The following is a 24,141-nucleotide window of genomic DNA, read 5'->3' on the forward strand; positions in this document are numbered from 1 at the left end:
TTCACTTTGACACTCGGGAGCTGATCCACTGAATTAATATATGATGAGATGTTAATCTAATACTGAGTTCTACACAAATTGGGATGCCTCACAGTGACGGCCCCTTCGTGCCCCCCCCCTGCTAACCAGATCAAAATATAGATTTTCTGTTTTTTCATGCAGTATTTAGATCAAACTCTGCTCATGTCTCAGCATACATAGCTTCAGAGCGGAGTATTAACATCGCTCATACGACTACAATGAGCGACTTCTGGCTTTTTTTGCAGGGAGGGAGATCGCCTCAATGAGGAAGTGAAGTAAACAAAGTGTTGTTTTCCCAAAACTGTGCACAATCACACTTTGTTGCATGATGGAGTCCAGAAAGAAAATGCTGAAGCAGCTGCGTCTCAGGGGATATTGCCAGAGATGATGAGCGAGAGTCACCAGCACCACCACGGTCAGCATCTTAAACAGAATTCATCATACTGTGCAAATAGTCTGAAAAACAAGCAGAAATGATGAGAAGAGAAATGATGAGAAGTTCAATTTTAGATCTAGAAACTTCACAGGATTGGTTATTTAGGTTTGTGACATCACAAATCCTGGCTGTCTGAACCCGTCTTTTTTCAGACTGGCATTTATTTACTTCAGTGTTAAGGTGGAAAAACTCAGATATGGTGTTGACTGCTCAAAATATATCTTTAAAAATATAATATCTTATTAAATTTGAGGCACAAGGAGGTCATGTTAAAAAGTAGATTTTCACCTGAGGAGGACTTTAACATACAAATCCCCTCTTTCACTGTTACCGTGGCATCACACCTTCAGCCAATAAGAACGTGGAAGTGCTGTGAGCATCCAGCTCTTCACAAACTTGCTGAAGTGATTAAAGAAGATGCATCCGGCCGACATGAGAGCAGCTCGGCAGCTCTGATGTGAAGTGAAAATTGGGGTAACCATAGAGGCAGACCGAGGGGGGTGGGGGGTGTCGTTACCATGGGCGACGGGCTAAGGTGACCCAGATGACATAGAAAGCAGCTCAACCGATTGGATCTCTCTGCTTTGACAGCTACACTCGCTGCGTCTGATGCCGTCCAGAGAAAGACACATTACCCAGTCGAGGGTCGTCCAATCCCCGCGACACCACATTATGGATTCACATAAACCTGTTGTTTGACTAGTGCAGGAAATTTAGCTGTCGTCAAGCGCAAGCCTCTACAAATACCGTGTTGTATTAGCTGTGTGTGTTTGCGTGGTGGTAAAGCACCGCCGACAGCCAATAAGGAGAAGTTAAACAGCCGGACAGATACATGCGGCCGAGCAGAGGACAACAAACACACAGACATGGTGACTGCTGCCGTGTGTATTTAGTAAAAGCTGATTCTACACACGTGAAGGAAATGAATTCAATCACATCATAAACCAGTTGTCACATTTCACTTTATGCACGACTCAAACAATAAGAAATGTGTCACCGGGTTTACGCAAAAACTACTGAACTGATTTTCACCAATCAAAAGAGCCCATTAAATCCAGGAATATTTTTCTCTTTCTTTAACTGTGTTTATGACAAATAAGTAATTTAAATTATCAGACAACTTCCTTTTTTTTATATTTCTATTATCAGAACTAGACAACCATGTGTAGGGTTGATCAGCCTTGGTGGGGGTATGTGCTCTATGTGCTGAGTACCATTAGTTACCATTGTTTCCAGTTATATTACATTTAAACAGGCCACTGCCATTTTAATGTGTAAGACACTCACCATATGGGCCTTAGTGCTGCAGACTGAGATTATTATAGTTCTGTGTCGTCATCATGCTGCCATGGGAGACATGTGAATGTAATGAAAATGCTGAGGTACATGGTTTTATTTTTAGCGCACATGTATATCTGTGGCGGCAGCAAAATCCCCAAAGTACCAGAGTACATGGAAAATGCAGTACTTCCTGTTTTGGTCTGGTTGAACTGTTTATACGTTCTATTGTGCATCCTCCTGCCTCATCTCCAGCCTCTGAATCTTTAACACGACAGCGAGCTCCGAGAGCCACATCCTATGTCCCGCACTGTCATCAGCACGAGCACCGTGCACGTCCAGAACCTTCAAGCGGCTTCCCTCGGTCTAGATTGCTCTTTGACAGGAATGTTTAGCAGCCTCCATTCTGCTTTTAAAGACTCCCCCTGCCTCCCCAGAGAGGGGGAGAGTGGGCGACGGCGGCTCGAAATAGCCCCCGTCGAGAAAGGAGGAATCAAAGCTGCACCTTATGCTTAATTAAAGATTAACGAGAAATTGCCGGCTGGTTGTGGAGGTTTTCTCAAAGCCTCGCTTTACTTCTCTGATTAGGGTTATGTAACACTTGTTAAATACTGCATGGGCCACGCTAAAAAAAGTAATGACCACTGCCAGTGTGGCGGCATCAATCCTGCGGTGACAGGCTGCAAACGTGAAGCCGCCGTGTTCCCAGCGCAGTGATTGATTGGCTGCTCACAGCCGCTGAATCCCTTAAATCACGCTGATTTGTGCGAAATGTATCTGAATTGATGATTAATTAATGAACCCCCCCGTGCAAGGCTCCACGTGCTGGACCTCAATTTGTCACCTCTTTGTTCCGAGCCCTGACGGATGGATTTCCTGACTGATGGAGAGCTGCAGCCACACAAAGGATTTCACTCAGTTTTCACGTCCCCGTGAAAGCAGCAGAGGCTTTTGTCGCCTTTTAAATTTTCTTTCAGGAGTAAAACCTCTAATTTAGTTGTACTGCTTTCAATAAAAGCCATTTCAGTTTCTATTAATGGCATCCTTTCTTTTGGGATAATCTCAAGCAGTGTCATCCAAATAAGTGGCCAAATACAAAAACCATAGATTCATCTTATTTGCTGCTTTCAGTGCTCGTTTGTAATTGTTTTTTTTCAAGTTTCTTGTCACTGCTGAACTGGTGACCAGGGTTTCAATACTGTAAAGGATTGTTTAAACAGAACGCAAAGCAAATTTGACGGTGCCAGGCAACAGCAGCAGCAGCAACATCTAGAGTGGTACTCAAGGCCCAACAGTCCCCTTACATTCAATCAAGCTGCACCACATGTTACACACTCGTAGATATCAGTCCCCTTAATGTGCCCCCTTTGTTTCTTCAAGAGCCTTGAAGTATCCGCTGGGAAAATGGTGATAATGTCCAAGAAAAAAAAAAACGCCTTATCGCTCAATGTTAAACAAATTGTAAATAGTTTCCTGGATCCGCCCCCTAAATGGAATCCAAAAGTGAATGGCTGATGGATTCAGCTTTCCTCTAACCAGCCTTTAGATCCATATAAATACCAAATACCAAACAGATGTGTCACAAAGCACAAGGTGGCTCTGGTTGGTTTCCAGTCTGTAGAACAACTGTTTTCATGCTCGGTCCTTCATGACTCATGCAACGTATTTATCGTGAGTCACTGGAGTGTGGTCCACACCTCTGGGAGCACGTATCCCAGACTGAGAGATGTCTGGAGCAGGCAGATGCTTTTGGATGCAGCCTGTTCTGTGGTGGTTGGGGGGGGTCTTGTCCTTAAGGCTGCCGGGTCGCACTAAAGGTTAGACGAGGATGAGTAAGAGCGAGGCAGGCGGGCAGGGGGGTGCGTGCCACCCTCTACACTGAGGATTTTAACTTTTAACCTGTGTGATTATTTGCGTGTGCAGAGAGAAAGAAGAGCCAGAAAAGAAAGAGGCAATTCTGAGACTGTACATTTTCCCCGAGGCAAAAACATGTAGCCTGGATTTTGCCATTTTGTTTTGCTTAAGCTCGAATTTTGTTGCAACCATTTTAACTGCAGTGCTCGAGGAGGTTATGTTGTCAACCCTGTTCATTTATTTATGTGTTTGTTTGGGAGCAAGATGACATAAAAACTGATGTAAAAATACAGTTTGAGCTCGTAAAGAACCTGTTAAATTTTGATGTGGGAGATTTTTTTCCACTTTCTGAGACATTGCATGATTTATTTATTGTTTTCCCTGATATCCCTGAGAATAACTCATGGATACTGATGAGGGGACCGATATTAATGAGTGTAATTTGGTGCAGATCCAAATAATAGATCCAGCCGGTTTGATTGTGGTTTCATAAGGGGAAAGACTTTGATTTTATTTGTCTTATTATCAACGTATATCTTTCTATCGCATTGGAAGATAGTAATTTCATGATCTGAATTGTTTTGTTGCTATAAGGCTTAAATGGATGTAACAGGAAGTATCATCTGCCACATTTGTATAATTGGTAATATTAGCGATGATTTAGCTCATTCGATGAAATGCAATACTGAGCAAATTATGTATATTTGATTCTGAATATGCAAAATACATTTTATTTGCACTGAAACTCGTTAACTGCATTTCAGAGTCTCCAGGCCTGATTGCGGCCTCCCTCTAAAACGCTTGTTAAGTGCTTTTCCTCTTCACCGGTGAGCCTGCACCTTTTTTTTTTTTTTTACCAGGCTCCTGTCATAGTTGGCTACAGAAGCCATAATGCTCCATCATGTGCCTGCTGGCCTGCTTTCGTCTGCCCACTGGAGCCCCTGTTGGCTTCAAAGCGCTCCTGTCGCCTAATGATAATGAATGCCGGTGCGTCTGCTCAATGTGCTTAGCGGCGCTCTGTCAATCTGTTCCACTCAGACTCAGGTTACAGTCTCGCTCCGCTCTCTCTCCCTCTCTCTCTCTCTCTCAGTTTCCCCTGCAGTTCGGATGCTCTGAGTCTGTGGCCGTGAACCCTCCTCAGCTGCAACAGTTTGTTCGGTTCAAATCACAGGAATGTTCCTCGAAACCCAACTCAAATACTGGAGTCGGCAGTTTGAAACAATGCTGAACTCCTGCACTGATCCTCCTCGTGTCTTTTCCAAAAGCATTCCAGCGAGGCCGCCAGCTTTCAAAGCCTCGCAAAGGAACTCTTTGACTGTATGAAAGGATTGATGAAGGAATCAATAGAACAGGCAGGGCACGGCCCACCAGGTCATCAATAAAATACTAAAGGGGTCCTTTCAAATGTGGCTTTACATGCTCTGTCCTCACTGGGTCAAAGCGATCTATTTCTGCCTCCTCCTCACCACCGGCTATCTCCCCGCGCCTCCTTTAGGTCTGCAGATAAAAGACGGCTCATTGGGAACAAAGCACAGGGTTTGACAGAGCTTTGGACACCTGCGGAGGACCAGACCATTCCGATTCGATAGAAGTGGGGGCTATCTGATGGTGGGAGATACCACTGGCTTATGAGACAGATGAGAGAGGACCATGAGAGATTTCCCTGGCACACGCATGTCACGACCGGCGTTTAAGCCTCTGAAAGCTGCTGGAATAACTGTCGTCGTTGCGTAAACACCACATACTTTCCGTGCACTTCTTTCAGTAATGTATAAAAAAAAAAAAAAAGCAGCAGATAACAGATGCTTCATAATCTCCTCGGATGACAATAACAGCCCCCGTGTAAATGATATTTACATCCACATCGAGAGCCGGAGATGCTGCGATAACTTCTCCGACTGAGACGTTGCCATGGGAACGTGACTCACCGCAAGTCTTGCCCCTGCTCTATACCTGTGGCAGCTGCACCGTGCTCATGAAAGCTATTCTCCTTTTGTTTGCAGACCAGCGGCGCTTGAGCCTTGATTTTTTCTTTTTTCAACAACGCGTCATATCAGGTGTCTGGGAAAACACACTTTTGTTGCGAGCAGATTTTTTTGTCTTTATATATGTGGACTTTGTGAGTTTGAGCCTGAAGAGTCAGTCAATCGGTCACGTAAATATTTGAGCGAGTAACAACACGGAAAAAACACACTGTTGGTATCAATGCAAATTTACATGATGTTTCTGAAGACTTAGAATAATAATATGAGAACTCAATGACCTCAATGTAAGAGCTGATATTTTTACTATAGAGACGACAAAACAGATAAAGAAACAACAATAAAAGAACATTCAAAACAAAAATGTAATATATAAAGGATTAAAAACATACGTAAATGTATTAGAATTAAACAGAAACACGTTGATATCTAAACATCATACGTAGCACTTATGTTTTTTGTTTTGAAGGTGATGATAATAAGAGGAAGTCGTCAAGACAACGTGAGGATTCACCTCCTACAATATGAAATAAGATCAACAGGTTTTCACGTCTTATTTACATTCCTCAAGCTTTTCTGAATGTGCGACACGTCGTCAGCTGTCATCACCGGTCAAACCGCGGAGCACAAACACGCGTGTGGCAGATGTTTGAGCTCAGCATGGTTTCTGTGTGGTTCTTCCGGTATGAGACGTGTGGAGGAGGCCCATCTGTCACAGCTCTGCTAACCCTGTAAACAAAATCCTGAGCTGTCATTCACAACGGGCCCACGTCCTCTTTTTTTTTTATCCTCGCTGGCTACTGCCCAGCACGGGTGACGGCAGAATCCACCAGCAAAGTAAACACAAGGTGAAGAAGAGGCTGTCGCTCACGCAGCCTGCGGGAGACGTCTGTTTCTACAAGTCCTCTCGTCAGTGAGAGTGGGAGGTACACATCACTTCAGGTGGCCTTGTCTGTTTCGACAGATTGATCGCAGGCTGTTGTTTTTATTATAAGAATTGTCAACCCAGGGATCAAATATCGATCCGCACATGATGGATCACTGGAGTATGAATCTGAGCACAGCAGCGTTTTAAAGGTTAATGACCTCTGACCTTGTTTCTGACCCCGTTCGTATCTCAATCCTGATTCTCACTCAGCACGAGCTGACCTCTGATCAGCAAGAAATCAACACAGTCTCTCAACTAAGCACTTCCTCACATCCGCAGGGTGAAGTGCTAATCACGGCGTGGTGGGTTTTTGCCACAGCGACAAAAAGTGGCATCCTGTAATAACCATTAACATATCATAAAAACTAACGCCTATATAATCATTACAGCAGCAGTAAGACGTCACCTGTTTTTTACACATTTACAAATACTAGATAATCACAATAGATTTGCAGTGACTGACATGTTCTGCAAACCAAATATCGACTCTCTGATGTAGCGATGACTATATGAATATATTAGACTCAGTCTTTTCTCCAGAATGTTGTAAATATTCTTATTTTGTTGATCATCAATTCCACTTCTGTCCGTCCAGGGAGATTGGTCCCTCACTTGCGTCTCTCCCTGAGGTCTCTCGTCTCTCCCCCTTCAAAAGTAATACGATAGAATTTTATTAATTTGATTGATATGTTAAAATTAATATTTGTTGCCGTACAGTATTTATTTTCACGCTCTTCCCTGACCCATTCTGCATCCTCAGTAATCCATCCAGTCATTTTTGTGTAATTTCTGCTCACTAACAAACCAACGCAGACGAAAACTGGTAAAATGGTCGGAGCTTTAATTTGATTATTCAAGTACCTGTAGAAATTGAGGAAAGTAAGATCAATAAAACCTTTGAAAGGTGGCTGATGACAAATAACTGATCCCCTCTTTAAATTAGAGATTTGAATAAGAGGGAAACCGCAAACTTAAAGCTGAAATACCCACAATCCATTTGGTTTGTGCACCTATGAACAGAAAATATAAACTTGGAAATGTAATCGTTGTTATAATCTGATTGTTTTGATGATCCTGTGTGATTTGTTTTGCCCAAAATCCAAGCCACTGGTTTTCTTTGTATTAAGGGAACATGTCGTGCTGACGTGTGAAAATAAAGAGATCAGGGGTCAAGTCAACCACAATGTATTGATCTCACGCTCGGTGCAAACCTGCAGTCTGACTATTCTATTTATATGCACACCTGCAGGCAGCTGAGCAGAGAGACAGGCTGAGTAACGCAGAATTAGATATTATGTCGGCGGTTTTCGATGGTTTCACTCGTTGTTTTTAATTCCAAAGCAACACAAAAAGATTTAAATCTCTCGACTTCTTTTGTTGTTGTTAAAATTCATGTCACAAAAATATAATAACATTTTCATGACATCCTCATTTTGATTAATGCGTGTGTTTTTCATGGGACTTTTATCAACGGTGTTACGGACAGATTTGATTATTATTGCTAACCAATAATAACTTTTCCGGATAAATAAGACAGGTTAGGTAGTATTAATTTATTAGCTTCTGATGCATCTTTAACATTGAAAATGTATCTAAAATAATTCTAATAAGTCTAATCTCTGAGTTTTTCAGTGGCTAAAAGCAGATGATAAAGAGTTTTAAATATCAGGTCTAAAAGCCTCACACCACAGTATCTTCAGCTGTGGCTCTGAGACGACTCCTACCAATCAAATAGTTATTTAACACATGAAGCTGAGCTCCTCTCCTGAACTCAGGTGTTAGAGCAGGTACAAGCTCAGAGTGAAATACCAGGTATACCCACAAGGATTCAGATCACACTTGTCTGTTGAAGGTCAGTTGCTTCTACGTAAGATCACTGGTTTCGAATGCGAAGTGGAAAGCTTTCAGGACTGTCTCCGTCACGAGGCCGAGGTCACGAGGTGCCAGTAAAGATCCGGTCTAGAAGACAACACAACATTTATTGTGTTGCTCTGTTTGTGCACGGAGCGCTACTCGGTTTAATTTTGATCCGGCATTAACACACATGTTATTGAGATGTGTTGTGAGCCTGTTTTTCCACGTATGATTAGATAAGTAGAGCTATAAAAGAAAAAACACATTAAAAGAAATTGGGCTCCGATTGCATGAACTAGATAATTAACAGATTAACCAACATTTAAATTGCAACTCTAACATCAAGGGCATTAATTACTTCTCTTGAGATTGACTCTGATTCATGATCAGTGGTAGGTTGGTGCTTTTCGAGGATCAGCATCTTTCCCCCCCCTCTGCTTGAATGACTTTGTTAAACAGCCACGGGCCCTTCGAGGCATTTTGTCGGCTGCCTAAAACTGCAGTAACTGATTACTCCGCTCACATGAAAGCATCTTCTCCAAGCGATCCCATTTGTGGCTCTGAAGCTTGCGTTCTGCGCTCTGATACCTCGGTTAGGTAATACGCCGGCGCTGAGAGTTATATTGGAGGTGACACCCCATCAGGCCTATAAATAGCTCTGCACTTTTCCCCCAGGAGCCCAGCTGTAGCTTTCTCCAAGGCATTTGATCTCTAGTTTGTAGGGGACTGACATCGCCCACTGCTGCTTTGTCTCCCCCGGCTCTCTCACTCCTGCACACACACTAGGAAAAACACACACTAAGAAAAACACACCCTCGGTGCTGTAGTGGCTTCATTACCGCTGGAATAGGATATGTGGAAAATGCTTTCATCAGCGGCGACGCTTTTAGGAGACAGTCACTTCAAAGATAGTTGGCCTCAGGGTTTCCCTCAACTACATTTAATGATGACTCACCTACTCACTTTGAATACTCCACTGTGATGGGCAGAAGCACGGCAGCGGGCTCGGAGGGATGCAAATTCTCTGACAGTGTGTCGCCCTTAAATAAATAAAACCAAGCACTTAATTGGAAGGGATGGGGATGGGGATACAGGACCAAGCATAACACAAGCCTCATAACAAGTTGGAGGATGAAGTGAGTGCAAAACGAGAAAAGATAGAGAAAAGCCCTGCAGGCTGCGTCTGACCCCAGTGAGTCACTGTCTACACACACTTCTCCAGGAGTGGGCATGACTCAGTAACAAGCACGAGCATCCATATTGACTACGTTCCTCCAATTTGGATCAGGTACCATTTTAATGCTCTACTATATTTTACTGGAGCTTTGTTTTCATCGTGAAATCATTTTTCTTTGTTCCTCAATGATGCCTCAGGATGATATAGTTGCACATAATAAACAGAAAGTTTGGGTTGCTGGTACTGAACCATTTATAAAGGCCTGTGGCTAATGTTTAATAAACATAATTTCATATGTACCACCACTGTTGGTACATGATTAGATGTTGTGATTTTATTGCAATGTGATATTGTTTTGACTCTGGTGAGCTACTTCATTGCTTCAGCAAAAGTATGGAGTGAAAAGAAAATGATATTTACCGTATTCATTTTATTTCTTCATCGGCTATTTTTTAGAAAAGGTCACATTCTACCATCAATCCTCTCTCTGTATATTTTTGCATCCCAAACACACAATTCCAATAACAAACAGTGAATCTACAGTAGCCACCGGCCTATAAATAATTCATTTGGGGACAGGGATCGTTTCGCCCCCTCTGCCTCTCCGGTGCGCCTGTGCACCTGGTGCCATTTGGCCACGGCAGACACGTCTCCAATTATCCAAGAGCTCATCCCCGGATTTCTATGCGCCCCTTTGCCTCCACATCCACATTGATTCGAGCCAAGTCGAATCAATGCGGGCGACGCGAGAAACTCACGCGTGAATAACTTATAGTATTCGGGGGGATTGATGCGTATTTGCGCACAACACAAATCAAACAACGCACGAGGATTTGCTAGAAATGCTCCAGTATGTAGGAAGTAGGGACGGAAGTGTGTTTTGTGACTAAAGGACAAGTTGTTCCTGCAGCTCTGGGTGTGATCATTCACTCAAGTAGACTCGCTGCCTCTCCACCCGGGTCCTCCTCAGTCCAGCTCAGTATGTGGCTGCTCAGTGAGCCGCCTGCTCGCTGTCTGAATGGCCGCAGCTGCTGAAAGACGCGCCCCACACGCACATCTCCACTTGGCCCCGCAGCTTTTCACTTTCCCCTGCACCTGACGCGCGCTGATCGGCGGGTGTGAGTGGCGGCGGCCGCCCGCGTCCTCAGCACTCTGGACAGCGCTCGTCGTGGGAAGTTGGAGAGGACGCGGCGGTGCGCACGGATCTAAGTGGAATGAATAGTTGGAGCCGCTGGAGAAGAGGTGCGCGACGCGCGGCCATGGTTGTTTCCAAGTGCTCATTGTCCACAACAGGCGCAGGTAACCCGAGGGTGGACGCTCTGGAGTGAGACATGGACTTTGCTGACATTATCTTCGCTTTGTTCATCGTCGTGGTCGCGGTCGTGTCGCTGTTGTCCAACTTGTTGGTGCTGCTATGTTTCGTGCACAGCACCGAGATACGCCGGCAGGTGCCCGGTGTCTTCACCATGAACTTGTCTTTCTGCAACATCCTCATCACTGTGCTCAACATGCCGGCCACTCTGGTGGGGATCGTCCGGAACCAGCAGCCTTTCGGGGACTGCGTTTGCCACACGGTGAGCTTCCTGGAGACTTTCCTCACCGCCAACACCATGCTGAGCATGGCCGCCCTCAGCATCGACCGCTGGATCGCGGTGGTCTTCCCGCTCAGTTACTCCACTAAGATGCGCTACAAGGACGCGCTGATCATGGTGTGCTACTCCTGGCTCCACTCCTTCACCTTCTCCCTCACGGCGCTGCTCTTCTCCTGGGTCGACTACAGCGATGTGTACGCGTCGTGCACCCTGCAGCCGAGGGACCGGGGCAGCGACAGGATTAAGTTCACAATCTTCACAGTGGTTTTCCACGCCACCAGCTTCATGCTGTCCCTGCTCATCCTCTGCTTCACCTACCTGAAGGTGCTGAAAGTCGCCAGGTTCCACTGCAAGAGGATTGACATAATCACCATGCAGACTCTTTTCCTGCTGGTCGACATTCACCCCAGGTACAGTTGCATGTCTCATTTACAAGTTTCTTCATGTAACTCTCACAATATGCATATAGTTTTCACACTGTTTGTCAAATGGACTAAACGCCCATTCCTGTTTCCAGCGTGAAGCAGAGATGTTTAACAGAGCAAAAGAGGAGAAAGCAAAGAGCCACCAAGAAGATCAGCATCTTCATCGGCTCATTCATCATCTGCTTTGCTCCTTATGTAATTACAAGGTAAGTGCAACTGACAGCAACCGTGCATCATTTCATTTTTTATTCAAAACTTCTGCATGAGTCTTCAAAAACAAACGACCTTGCTTGACTGAGCAATAACCTTGTGGGTAATTGCAGAGACTTAAAAATACACAGATCTGCCACACACACATTATCGGATTAAAGACAATCCAACACCTGAAGTGCACAATCACATCAGTGTGTGAGCTCACCTGACACCACACAGCTTATTTGGACCTAATGCTCAGAATTATTATCATTGATCTGAGCCTGGACACAGCTCATTGGTCAGCTGCACTGTGGTGATGTAAACAGACCCCACGCTGCTTCCATTGGAAAACACTTAACAAAAGAGTGGCTCCCGGAGAAAAGAGGAGAAGCTGTTTACTGCCAGATGTGGCTGCTGCTGATGCACAGTGCGTGGTGTGTGGCAGGGAACACGGAGCACACACTCACTGTGAAAAAGTGTCCGGATAATTGGATCAACCTCCTGAACCGGGCCTACGTACACATCTGAGTGACAGCTGAAGCCAAAACATCTGATTATACTCAGAATTCCTGAACATGTGCTATCTGTTCTACTTTTACACTAGCACTTGAACACATCATCTCCTCATGACAGCTCTCAGCCTTCACATAGAAAAACTGCCCTGTCCCCTGGTATGTTCTGAAAGGACGTGACAATATGGAAGCTTAAACAAATCTAACAAAGAAATAAAATGACAAAAATACACATTTTTATAGACATATTATTTTGTGTTTTGTGTATGTGCTATGGAAGATTAAAAATGCCTATATTCAAATCTAATAAAGAAACAAAGTTGTAAAAGGAAGATTTAAATTGCCATCTCCTCACCTTATTGTTTAGTGTAGTGATTTGATTTGAAAACAATTAAATCAGTTATTAAAGCCAAACTCTTGGTTTATTTGATTTATTTTTTAAGGCAGTTCAATTCTTCCATACATGCATACAATTTTTTTAAATCGTGTAACACTAAATATGTTAAAGGAGCAATCATTTTCTTTTACAATATAAATTAAATTACACATTAGAAAATATGATGGTCATTATAGTGACTCATGCCTAATGACTGCTTTTACTGTTTCAAGGAAAGGCTGAAAAAAATTAAAAAATACAGATCATCTCCTGCTTTTTCTTCAGCAAGAATAAAAATAGAAAGACCTTCCCCCCTTTTTGATCCTATCTTCTAATTGTCACACTGTCCCTAACGTGTCAGAGGCTGTTCTGGTTCTTTGTTTAGTCATGTTTCTGCTGCCGCCCCCCCAGGTTGGCTGAGCTTCTACCTTTTGTGGACGTCAACCGCCACTGGGGAATCATCAGTAAGTGCCTCACATACAGCAAGGCTGCGTCTGACCCCTTCGCCTACTCCCTCCTACGTCAGCAGTACAAGAAAGTCCTGGTTTCCGTCGTCAACAGGCTGCTCCGGCGCGACCTGTACCCTTCATCTGGCCACAACAGCTCTCTAGACACAGAGAACGACTACTGTCTCCAGAGGATCAGCTAATGGCGAACGTGCGGACGTGACAGATGCACACCACGCAGCGGGCCAAAAAACAGAAAGGCTGCCTCTTGGAGGAAGAGGAGGATGGGCGGAGGCGAAGAATTAGGGAGAGAGAGAGAGACGGAGTGGACAGGATATTAGAAGGAAGCGAAACAAGACTAGATGGAGGGGACAGATTGTGGGTTTGGGGGACAGAGCAAAAGAAGGAAGATGGTGGGGGGGGAAGATTGAACAGACAGTAATGAGGGGGAGGATGAACAGGCGAAGAAATGGAGGGGAAGGCGAGATGGGTGAGGGGGAAGACAGATAGGGAGCGACAGGGATGATGTGGCCTCAGACAGTATTGGTAAACAAGGGATCTTTAATTCATCAACACACAGGAAAACTCCCCCACCCCCACGCAGATTCACACACAGACAAATCAATTCCATGAAACAGGGGTTCAAGATGGAGATGAAGGACCACGCTGCCGGAGACGTCTTGACTCTGAGAGGAAAGTGGCCCTTTGAGCTGGACCAACCACTTTGTAACGAATCTTCTTCCTCCGTCCTCTGCCGCTAAAACCCGGGGACACTATGTCGTCCCTGCTCCTGGAGACAGTAGCTTCACTGGACGGATGTGCTCTTCGGCGTTGAGGCTCAGCTGCTGCACATTGTTGCCATTTTTCCGTATTGACCGCGTTAGACTACTTTGCAGTGTCATGTCAGTCACTGAATATTGATGCACTTTGTCTAATCCTCTCAGAGCTACTATAGATACAAGAGCCAAAGGCAAATAACATGTACACCACGATGTTAAAGGACGCGGCTGGTGAGGTTCTTTGTTTTTCTTATTGTCCACAAGGGTCATGAGAAGATAAAAAAAACGGACTTTGCCTCTCAGTGCTGTCAGAACTCTCCAGCCTGCCTGCTGCTCCAAGTCTTTAGATATATGTTCTCAGCTGGACTCTGTACTTTAGGAGTAAATAGTATATATTTAGTTGCAGGTTATTACAAGTTTGGTGCACAAGTATTTAGGGTAGGAAGTCCTCAAACGTTTTACTTTAAGTAAAAGTACAAATAAATAGACAAAAATCTACTCAAGTAAAAGTAACGTGTAACTTGGGTTAGGGTTAACTTGGCAATACCGACAATTGTATTATAGCACTTAAAGAAGAAAAATAGCAAATGTACACATGTTAATTATAGTCAATTTAAAGATAGCCTAAATGTGAAGCAATCATAATCCAAAAGAAACAAACTTAAATGAAATACAACAGAATCAAAACATTTAAATAATACAATATAATACAATAAAATAAGGGTAAGTAGAATCCACAATCCCAGTAAAAACACATTTAAAACACATAACCTTAGTGCAGTGCTCAAAGAGTAGACTATGAAAAATACACACATTTTTCATAAATATCAACACACCCGGTATAATGTGCAGTGGCCACATTATTTTAAACAATAGGAAAGTGAACGGATCCATCAGGATGAGCTCATCTCTGGTTTGAAGTCTTCTCGTGTGTTTTTCGCTGACAGTAATAAAAAACGCAGCCTCACCAGTCGTCCTTTAAAGTGTGTGTGTGTGTTAAAGTGTAACTGAATGTACTAGAGATAGTTCACTTTTACCGGGAAAATGCATTTGTACAACTGTGCTTTGTTCTGCCAGTTGACCGGAGAAAAACGTTTCTAATGGATATTTACATGATGTTATTCTATATTTTGCACTGTACAGGAACAATGTTTTGTCTATAGATGAAGATGGGGGTGGGGGGGGGGGTAACGTGATGTAGCATAGGAACGCTTTCAAAGTGCTTTAAAACACACACTGTTCTGTGTTTGTGCCAGATTTGCATATGTGACTTTCTTCAGCTGCTCTAAACCAGAATAGCTGCTTTATTATCATGATTATTATTATTATTATTAATACTAAGAAAAAAAAATCTGTTTCTTTGGATGTATTTTATTCACGTGTACTTTTCCTCCCGTGAGCCACTTGCTGTTCTTTGACAGTGTGATTAGCTGTTAGTGGAATATGTGCAATAAAAAGCTGTCAAGCTATTAAAAATATGAATGTTTTCACGGTACCGTCAAATGTCCTCAGACTTGATTTTTACAACATTACATTCAAACGGTGCAGTTAACCGCAAATAGGAGGAAAATTAGGATTATGGAAACATTGTGGGGCAATATTCAATATCCAAAAATCAATAGATACATGAAACATTATCACTATTGGCAAATAAAACCACTCTTTCGGTTCCTCTTTCACCGGCAGCTTCTCACATTGTTCTGCCTCATCGTGGCCCTAATTACATTGTGGATGATATGTGGCATGAAGAGCGACCGCGGTGTCACAGCACAATCTCTGCTGCGGCGCCGTTATTGCCAAGTGTAATTAAATCGAGGGGGTAAAGATCATTTTGGAAGATTAGTGATTCTAATTTATTCAGACTCAGTGATGACTCCGGCCTGATTGGACGCATGGAAACACCAACAGTAATTATTTGCAGCATTAAGTGAAGGAATTTACATGTGAAATCCATCAGTTTCATCTAAAAGCAGCTTAAACTGCTAAAAAAGGAGAATGTATGAATATCAAATGACTTATTCCACAGCTACAACTACTCCTGAAACTACTGTATATTTTTCTGTGTTTTGTTAATATGCAGTGCATTAATGGATTTTATTGGTGCGATAGTGTAATCGAACTTTATGAACTTAACTTTATATAGTTTGGTTCAAAAACAACAAAAGTAGCCCACACCGATACTATAACACATTTAGCCACAGTTAAAACAAGAAAGTATTCTTTGTTAACTTGGCCACACGGTTTTATACGAAATATATCAATAACACAATTAAGTATAGACAAACTTAATAATTTTACTATTATGATTATTGTTGATAATCATAATAGTAAATTGCTAATTATTAGGTTTTAGTTTGGTTTTAACAGCTTCCTATTGGACAATCGGTGTCATGTGACTGAAGAAGGCCCCATTAATCAATCAATGAATCAATAGTTGAGGCTACTGTGTCAATAACGACAATCTAAGCTGAGCTAACACTTTAATTATATTTATCTTTGAATCCAGTTTAAACTCTACTGTAACAGAGAGAGAAGAATTCCAGTTGATCTTGTCCCCACTTCACCTCTCAGCCATTTCCTCTGTAACCTGATAGCTGACCGTAATGTTTGTAGTAAAGCGGCTCAGAGGGAGTTTCTACACACACACACACACTCTCTCTCTCTTCCTGCGTGTGTGTGAGGTGCCACATCGGAGCATAACAATGTGTCGGAAAATGAGCATCATGCTTCGGATCCTGCTGCAGTTGTTCGCCCTCGCTTTGTGTTCTCCTCCGCGCTGTGACCCGAGAGTCAGAGGTAAAGTCGTTCTTCTCTTTTTTATTATGATACCAAACTTTATTCCCATGTGTGCATCTGGACCTGCTGCACAATGTGGCATCTTATTTTTTTTCCACATGGAGCCGCTGCACTGGACTGAATTTCGTGCAGTAAAAACTTGCTTTAAAAAGCTTTTGTGCAACTTTTAGAAACACAAAGCTGAAAATTATGATGGATTTCATGAGATCGTGTTGGTCTGTGACTTGTCAAATACTAATATACTTTATAAAAGCATATTTTTGTAATATCCCTGTTAAAACCAGGAACATCTGTGAATTGTGATCCTTTGCAGACAGATTTCAGAAAAGCTGCAGAAGCCAAGACCACATCTTGAGCACTACACTACTTTATTTTACAGGCCAGACTGAGGCTTTTATAGAAACCACTCTGCCATCTAGTGTCTGCCACCGTGTCAGCTAATGCTCACTGATGTGTTTTGCAGGACTGTGCAAGCCGACCGTGCAAGACAAACGTAAGTATCCCCTGTGCATGGGTGTCACACTCCTGGGCTGTTTCGTCTTCCAGCTGCCAGACTCCCAAATGCTTTATGTTCTTTGACTTTTTGAGCCTGAAATCAGTGAACATGTGATTAGAGAAGGATCGGGGCCCATGAAGTCGGCCCACCCTCCCCCTGACAGGTCAAGCGCTTGCTCAGTTCCATCCCTGGGGACTTTGGTTTGGAGTCAGTGTTTTTGAACAACACCAAAGTTGAGATCATAAGTCACACACTGGGCGTAGTCTTAATAGAATCTGGCCCCAGAGCCATAAAACCGTCACGTGTATTTTTAGATGATCAATGGGCCTGTGAATTATTCAGATTTTAATTTCCAGAGATAATAGAAGTATTTGGGAGCAGATGATTGAAGACAGCAAAGTGAGACTCGTGACCTCGTGTGTGATGGATGAAGATACAGCGAAATAAGACTGATGAAGACTCCTGCTGTGAAATCTTATTAACATTTAATTAGAAAATATCCTTAATCCATCTGAATTTGATGTTTTACCTCAGCCAAATGCACCGATGTCTCCCTGTCCTACTGCGAGGACATGGCCTACACTCACACCATGTTCCCCAACATCCTCGGCCACAAGAGCCGCGAAGACGCCGAGGGCGGCGCCGAGTACCTCCTCATCAGCGTGGTGGAGTCCCTGCTCGGCGGCGAGTGCAACCCCGAGATCCGCATGCTGGGCTGCTCGGTGTTGGCCCCCCGCTGTGAGAACGCCAAGGTGCTGAAGCCGTGCCGCAGCACCTGCGAGGCCGTGCAGAAGAAATGCAGCCATGCTTTCCAGGGGATAGAGATGGCCTGGCCCTACTTCCTGGACTGTGATCGCTTCTTTGTTAGTGATGAAGAAGGATGCTATGACCCACTGGCAGGGCTCAAAGGTGAGAACAAGGACAATCAATCTATCTATCTATCTATCTATCTATCTATCTCTTTCTTTTTAATAGTCAAACTTTAGGTTTTGAGCTGACACCTCTCTGTTTTCAGCTGAAAGAGAAAACACAAGTGCTGTCCTTTGAGTTTCAGCTCTTTCTCAAACACATTCTCTGCAGACATCTGGTTTGTTCACATGCTGGTGCGGCTCACCTCAACATAAAAATCCAAGTGGAACGCCTCAGCTCGCCACATTAACCCTCACTCACTCCAGGTCCCCGTGGTTGTTTTTCCAAGTGTTTTCACTAGAAAGCCCCGTGTTGTAAACAGCGTCTTTAAAGACAAACAAAGGGAAAAACTATGTCTGGTAGTATTCTGTAAAAAAGCTGTTGAAGAAAAATGGAAGTTTTCCAAAGTAGAGGAGAAAAGACACAGTCATGCTGCTGCTGGAGGAAGAGATCATGTGTGAGCCATATGAGAACATGAACAACGGGAACATCTGCTCAGACAGGAGGTCTTGATTTACACTTACACTCGTGTCATTTTGGCTTCGGTGTAAAGTCGAATGTGTACACGATCGTCAAAGTCTCAAAGTCGACCAATGAAATTTACCACGCGGTCTTGACCTGTTGCACTGTAATGAAAGGTCTCACTTTTTATTGGTGTGCTAATTCTTCTTTTCCGGCAAGAACAATGTGGTTCAGATGTCTGGCAGCAGGTGAAACCCGTGTGATTATTCCCACATTCACATCGCACTCGTGTTTGTTACTGTTTTTAATGTGACCTCGAGTTCGTCCCACAGTTCCTTTCATTTCAATCAAGCCTTTTAGCGAAGCCAACAAAACAACGCCCAGTCCGGCAGTTTCAGATCCGCACCAAATCAATCACGTTTGTTTGGACAACTGTTGAAGATTCGTGTAAACCTTTGATTTCCGAATGAATCCTCATTATCTCAGCCACGCATTGGGGGTAGTCACATTTCCTTTTTTTTTTAATCCTTATTCGTTTCCGTACAGCAGCTGAAAACATCCTTCCCTCCCGTGAAACCACATTTGAATTGGATTTAATTGAAGCTGCACCAAATTGCACACACTCCGATATCAGTCCCTTAAATATCCCTGATTCTTTTCATCAAGATCCATGAGTTACTGGTGAAAATGTCACATGAGGGACTTCAGACTTGATTATTGGTTTTTGCTTTGGTCAAAATAATCGTAAATACGAAAACAAGGTGAGTAGAATTCAGCAGGATTAACAGTTTTTAATGTGTCAGCTGAAATAATAAGCGCACACGTTTCATCAGGTGATTGGTGTCACATTGAATTTCCACACATTCCTCCTGGTTTTTCTGCTGCACATACCAGACTCTACGATCATCCTATTTATACCCTGGCAGCGCTGCAGGAATGGAGGCATCGTTTTTTTATTAGAGATCTAAAATGTGGTCAGCCAGTGGAGCTGAGAAGCACATGAATCAAAACCGATAATTCTTCTTTACAGCAGAGGAAGATGCCGAGGCTGTGGACAGCATGGAGGTTCCTCCTCAGGAGGATCCCCTCGCCTCGCTGCAGTTCAAATATCACACCAATCCTCAGATGATCAGCATTTTGAAGAAAACCGAGGAGCAGTGCTCCAGCATAGCCAGGACCTACAGCATCGGACGCAGCATGGAGGGCCGGGAGCTGCTCGTCATCGAGTTCTCAAACAACCCAGGTCAACACGAACTGCGTAAGTAGAACCCATCAGACTGTGGAAATACTAGAGCCGGACTGGGATGAATGTTTGGGGGCCGATAACAATATTGGGGAGTAAAATATGTTTCAGATGAAGAACTATGAATAAAAAGAACTTAAATTGAGAGAATAAACATTTCCTTTCTTAAAAACGTAAACATAAATTGGCCGATATTTAACAGCCGACTCTAGCAAATAGTCTACATCCCTTTTTCCTTCTCACTAAGTTACTGTAAATGTGACCCTCTGTAGTGGAGCCCGAGATGAAGTACATTGGCAACATGCACGGAAATGAAGTCCTGGGCCGCGAGCTGCTGATCTACTTGGCTCAGTATCTGTGCTCGGAGTATCTGCTGGGGAACGAGCGCGTCCAGAACCTCATCAACACCACCCGCATCCACATCCTGCCCTCCATGAACCCCGACGGGTACGAGGTGGCTGTCTCTGGACTCCAGGACAGTAACTACGGCGATGAGGAGGAGGTCAGTTCTCCATGTTAGATGTTCCAAATTCTGCGTGGCTTTGATAATTGTATGCATCATGTTTTGAGATGTGTTTATTATTTGCTTTCAAACACGCTCCCCTGTGAATTACTCAGGGTCAACGATACGATACCTCGAATATCGGTCGAAGCAACGCTCAGAACATCGACCTGAACAGAAACTTCCCTGATTTGACCTCCGTTGTTTACAGCCGACGCAGAGAAAGGACCTTCCGAACTGACCATGTCTCAATCCCAGACTATTACTGGTTTGGTAAGGTACAGTGTGAATCCTTATCCATACATGCCAGTGACTTGTACTCAGTGATACTGTCAAGGGAGTTGAGTGAACTCACATTTCTCGGTCTGAACTAAGTCTTAATGCTGCGATCCAGGTTGCACCGGAGACGTACGCAGTCATGAAATGGATCCGCTCCATCCCGTTCGTGCTCTCTGCCAACTTCCACGGCGGGGACCTGGTGGTGTCGTACCCCTTTGATCTGTCCAAACACCCGCTGGAACGCAACCTCCTCTCCCCAGCACCGGACGATCAGGTGACTGGGTTCCTTCAAAAACAAATAATCACCTTGAGAACAGGAAGATGTTATTTTCACAGACTTTGCTGTTTAAAACAAGTGATGTAAAATGTCAATATTCACAAAAAAGTACCAACTAATCACAATGAATACTGACGGACACAGAACGGCTGTCAAATACATTCACAATTTATAGTTATAAAAATTACACTAGGGATCATTAATAAAGTAGTTTATTAATTACGCATTCATGAGAAATGGTTTATATGGTGTCACACCTCTGTTCTGTTAATCTCCAATAATTAGATATCATAAAACCAGATTATAATATTAACATTTACTCAAAATCTGACATTTATTAAACTAGGATCTAAAGCAACAATGATTTACAGACTAACAACAACAATTTATAAATGTGGTAAAAACAGGATATTTCACACAACTAAATGAAAGTACAAATAAATAGATAAATCAGATGTAAATAGAGAGGAGAAATGTTGCACATACAGTATTGCAAGAAATTGTATGTTCTGATAATGGATAAATACAGTTTTTTGTACATTACCCACATTGAAGAAGGAAAAATAATGCACCAGTTTTTTTATTTTGTAGGTTTTCAAGTTTCTGGCCACAGTATACGCAAACTCCCACGAGAGGATGGCCAACGAACACGCCAACTGTGGATCGTCTCGTGACCAGAGTGTGAAGGGAATCGTGAACGGAGCCCAGTGGTCCAGCATCGCAGGCAGTGAGTCTGACAAGTGAAGCTCGTTGCTCCATGAAAACGTTTCTGGTGAAATCTGACTCTAAGTGTCCAGAAGCCACAAGGGGTCACTGTACGATCAGTTATGATCAGGATGGGGGTCATCAGCACAGTCTCCCAAGGGATTCTGGGTAAATCAGAGTTCTGTTCTGTCACTGCTCAGGTATGCAGGACTTCAACTACCTTCACACCAACTGCTTGGAGGTGACCGTGGAGCTGGGCTGTGATCGATTCCCCGCTGAGGAGGAGCTCTTCATCGGCTGGCACGAGAACCACGACGCTCTGCTCACATTCATGGAACTAGTAAGAACAAGTCCCGACTATTCTGGGTTTTGTATAAGTAAGGTATTCATAAGTACATCATTTAAACTAGTTGATATTAAATGATTTTTCTAAAGTCGTAATACCTGTGTATGAATTATTTTTGATCGATGTGTGTTGTGGTGTTCCTCAGGTCCATCATGGCATTAAAGGCATCGTACAAGATGAGGGGGGGAATGCAATAAAAGGTGCAAGGATTTCCATCAGAGGAGTACGACATGATATTACCACAGGTGATGATTATCATTTTAACTGCATGATACTGCAGAGCTCTCATAACATCGCTAAACTTTTTTGTCTCACGTTAGGAGTTACTGCAATTATCTGTTCATGTCCAAATCGAATTGACAACTAGGAAACCCAGAATTTCTGAGAAAGCTCCAGTATGTTCGACTGGAAGTGACTGAAAACCCAACATGGAGGCTCCACATCCTGAAAGTTACTTAACTCCGAGTTAGAATGGCACATACCACCGCCAAGGTCCAACAGTCGTCTTATGAAACCACATTTAATATTTCTAGATCCAGATTTTTAATTGGATCTGCACCAAAATGGACACTCTCATAAATATCAGTCCCCTAAATAGGCCTGATTTATTTGATCACCAATATCCATGAATTACTCTGAGAAATCAATCAAATGACCTGTAACATTGTGGAGTGTTTTATCCTTAAACAGCACATTGGGCCTTTCTGTCTCCCCTCAAGGTGAAACTGGAGAATACTGGCGCCTTATCAACCCCGGCAGCCACATCGTGGGCGCCTCAGCCCCGGGCTACACCAGGGTCATGAAGAGAGTGGTCCTGCCTCGTCGTATGCACACGGCGGGCCGGGTGGACTTCGTGTTGCAGAAGGCGCCGCTGGAGCCCGACTTGCAGGAGGAGGACCCCACCATCCTGTCCAGTTACGACCGCTTTGACCCTTACAACCAGTACGAGCGCTACACCACGGCGGCTGTCCTGAGCCAGAACCGCGAGGAGAGAGCAGAGAAGCCCTGGTGGTGGAGCTACTTTGTCCTGCCGGGTCATCCTGCCCCCACCTGGCTGCTACAACACTACTAGAGCTTTAATGAGAGAGGTCCTGCAGGTATACACACACACGCCAGGCTTCCATGTAAAGGACGTGCTGCTTTTTTATTAATGTATATACACAGCTGAAACGTGTAGCGCTAGCTGGCTGGCCTGAGCTTTCACACTTTTAGTGCTTGATGTTTTTATAAAATCTTAATATAAGCACCTCTAATCCCCAAGTGAGCGTCAGTCAGGATTTCACAGAGAGCTTCGAGTCTGCTTCAGTGTACAACCGTGATCAAATGTAAGACTTATATTTGTATTTTACAGCATAAATAAAGAATTTTAATGTGATCTCAATGTGTCACATACAAACCTCATATTAAAGTTTACACAGGTCGTTGTTTTATTCTGAAGGAATGACCCGCTTTTAGAAGTCTGGCTCGATTATTTCATTTGTAGTCGGTGATGAAGCCAACTGGCCACCAGGGGGCAGGCTATATCAACTGCTGACCTGAGTTACTACAATCTTCACAAACAGCAGAAATACTTTCGTGCACGTGTGTCATGGTTGTAATGCTGAGTCAAGGTTTATTTCTGTTGTTAAGTTCTGTGGCAACAACTTTTAGCTTACAGTGGTTGCTCTGAAGCTTCATTTGAAGCAGGTAAGAAAGTTATTAACTCTACAATGACCTCATTGCATTGACTATAAACTAGAATTATCATACATTCTGTACATTAAACAAATGTATTCAACATTTGATGTATTGTAACAAATAAAGAAAGTTATTTAGGAGACTTGAGGGTGTTTAGTAATCAGTTTTCTGAAAAATCCACCTCCCACACACCTGAGAGATCTTTTGTGAATGTAATATTCTTTTCTATTCATCAGTTTTACGGAAGAGATAAGTTTAGTTTGCATGTTGTGACTTCTATTGCCTTAAAATCATGATCATCTAAGAAACAACCATCACAACAACATAAATTCACCTATTAGCAGATAATGGAGTAACGCCTGCTCGAGCATCACCAGCCCCAGGATCTGGTCCCAAATCTTATAAACAAAAACGGCTCTGAAGGATTTTTTACATGAGGTCACGGGAGAAGCATGGGAAAAGCAAATTTACCCCCCCCAGACAAAGGTCGAGGAAAACTATTACAGAGGGATAGAGGGGAGTCCAGTTAGTGAACTACATGACCCATGACAAGTCAGTGGGATAAAAAAGAAAGTGCCAGGCTTCTCAGGGGAT

At 43.4% G+C, this 24,141-nt stretch overlaps 2 protein-coding genes across 2 annotated transcripts; both read left to right on the forward strand.

The window, feature by feature from the left end:
- Nucleotides 1–6,173: 6,173 nt before the first annotated feature.
- gpr78b (G protein-coupled receptor 78b) lies at nucleotides 6,174–15,025 on the forward strand. The gene is made up of 3 exons (XM_035148433.2): nucleotides 6,174–11,532; nucleotides 11,640–11,753; nucleotides 13,042–15,025. Exons 1-3 carry the CDS (start codon nucleotides 10,862–10,864, stop codon nucleotides 13,277–13,279), a joined length of 1,023 nt encoding a protein of 340 aa, XP_035004324.1. The 5' UTR covers nucleotides 6,174–10,861; the 3' UTR covers nucleotides 13,280–15,025.
- Nucleotides 15,026–16,462: 1,437 nt separating this feature from the next.
- Nucleotides 16,463–23,689, forward strand: LOC118102301 (carboxypeptidase Z). Its single transcript, XM_035148401.2, has 11 exons — nucleotides 16,463–16,651; nucleotides 17,115–17,144; nucleotides 17,682–18,056; nucleotides 19,549–19,776; nucleotides 20,034–20,263; nucleotides 20,380–20,541; nucleotides 20,658–20,816; nucleotides 21,411–21,546; nucleotides 21,725–21,864; nucleotides 22,016–22,115; nucleotides 22,590–23,689. The coding sequence occupies exons 1-11, from the start codon at nucleotides 16,558–16,560 to the stop codon at nucleotides 22,940–22,942; spliced, it is 2,007 nt and encodes a 668-aa protein (XP_035004292.1). The 5' UTR covers nucleotides 16,463–16,557; the 3' UTR covers nucleotides 22,943–23,689.
- The last annotated feature ends 452 nt before the right edge of the window (nucleotides 23,690–24,141 follow it).

Source organism: Hippoglossus stenolepis, chromosome 23 (genome assembly GCF_022539355.2).
Source record: "Hippoglossus stenolepis isolate QCI-W04-F060 chromosome 23, HSTE1.2, whole genome shotgun sequence".
Classification (NCBI taxonomy): domain Eukaryota; kingdom Metazoa; phylum Chordata; class Actinopteri; order Pleuronectiformes; family Pleuronectidae; genus Hippoglossus; species Hippoglossus stenolepis.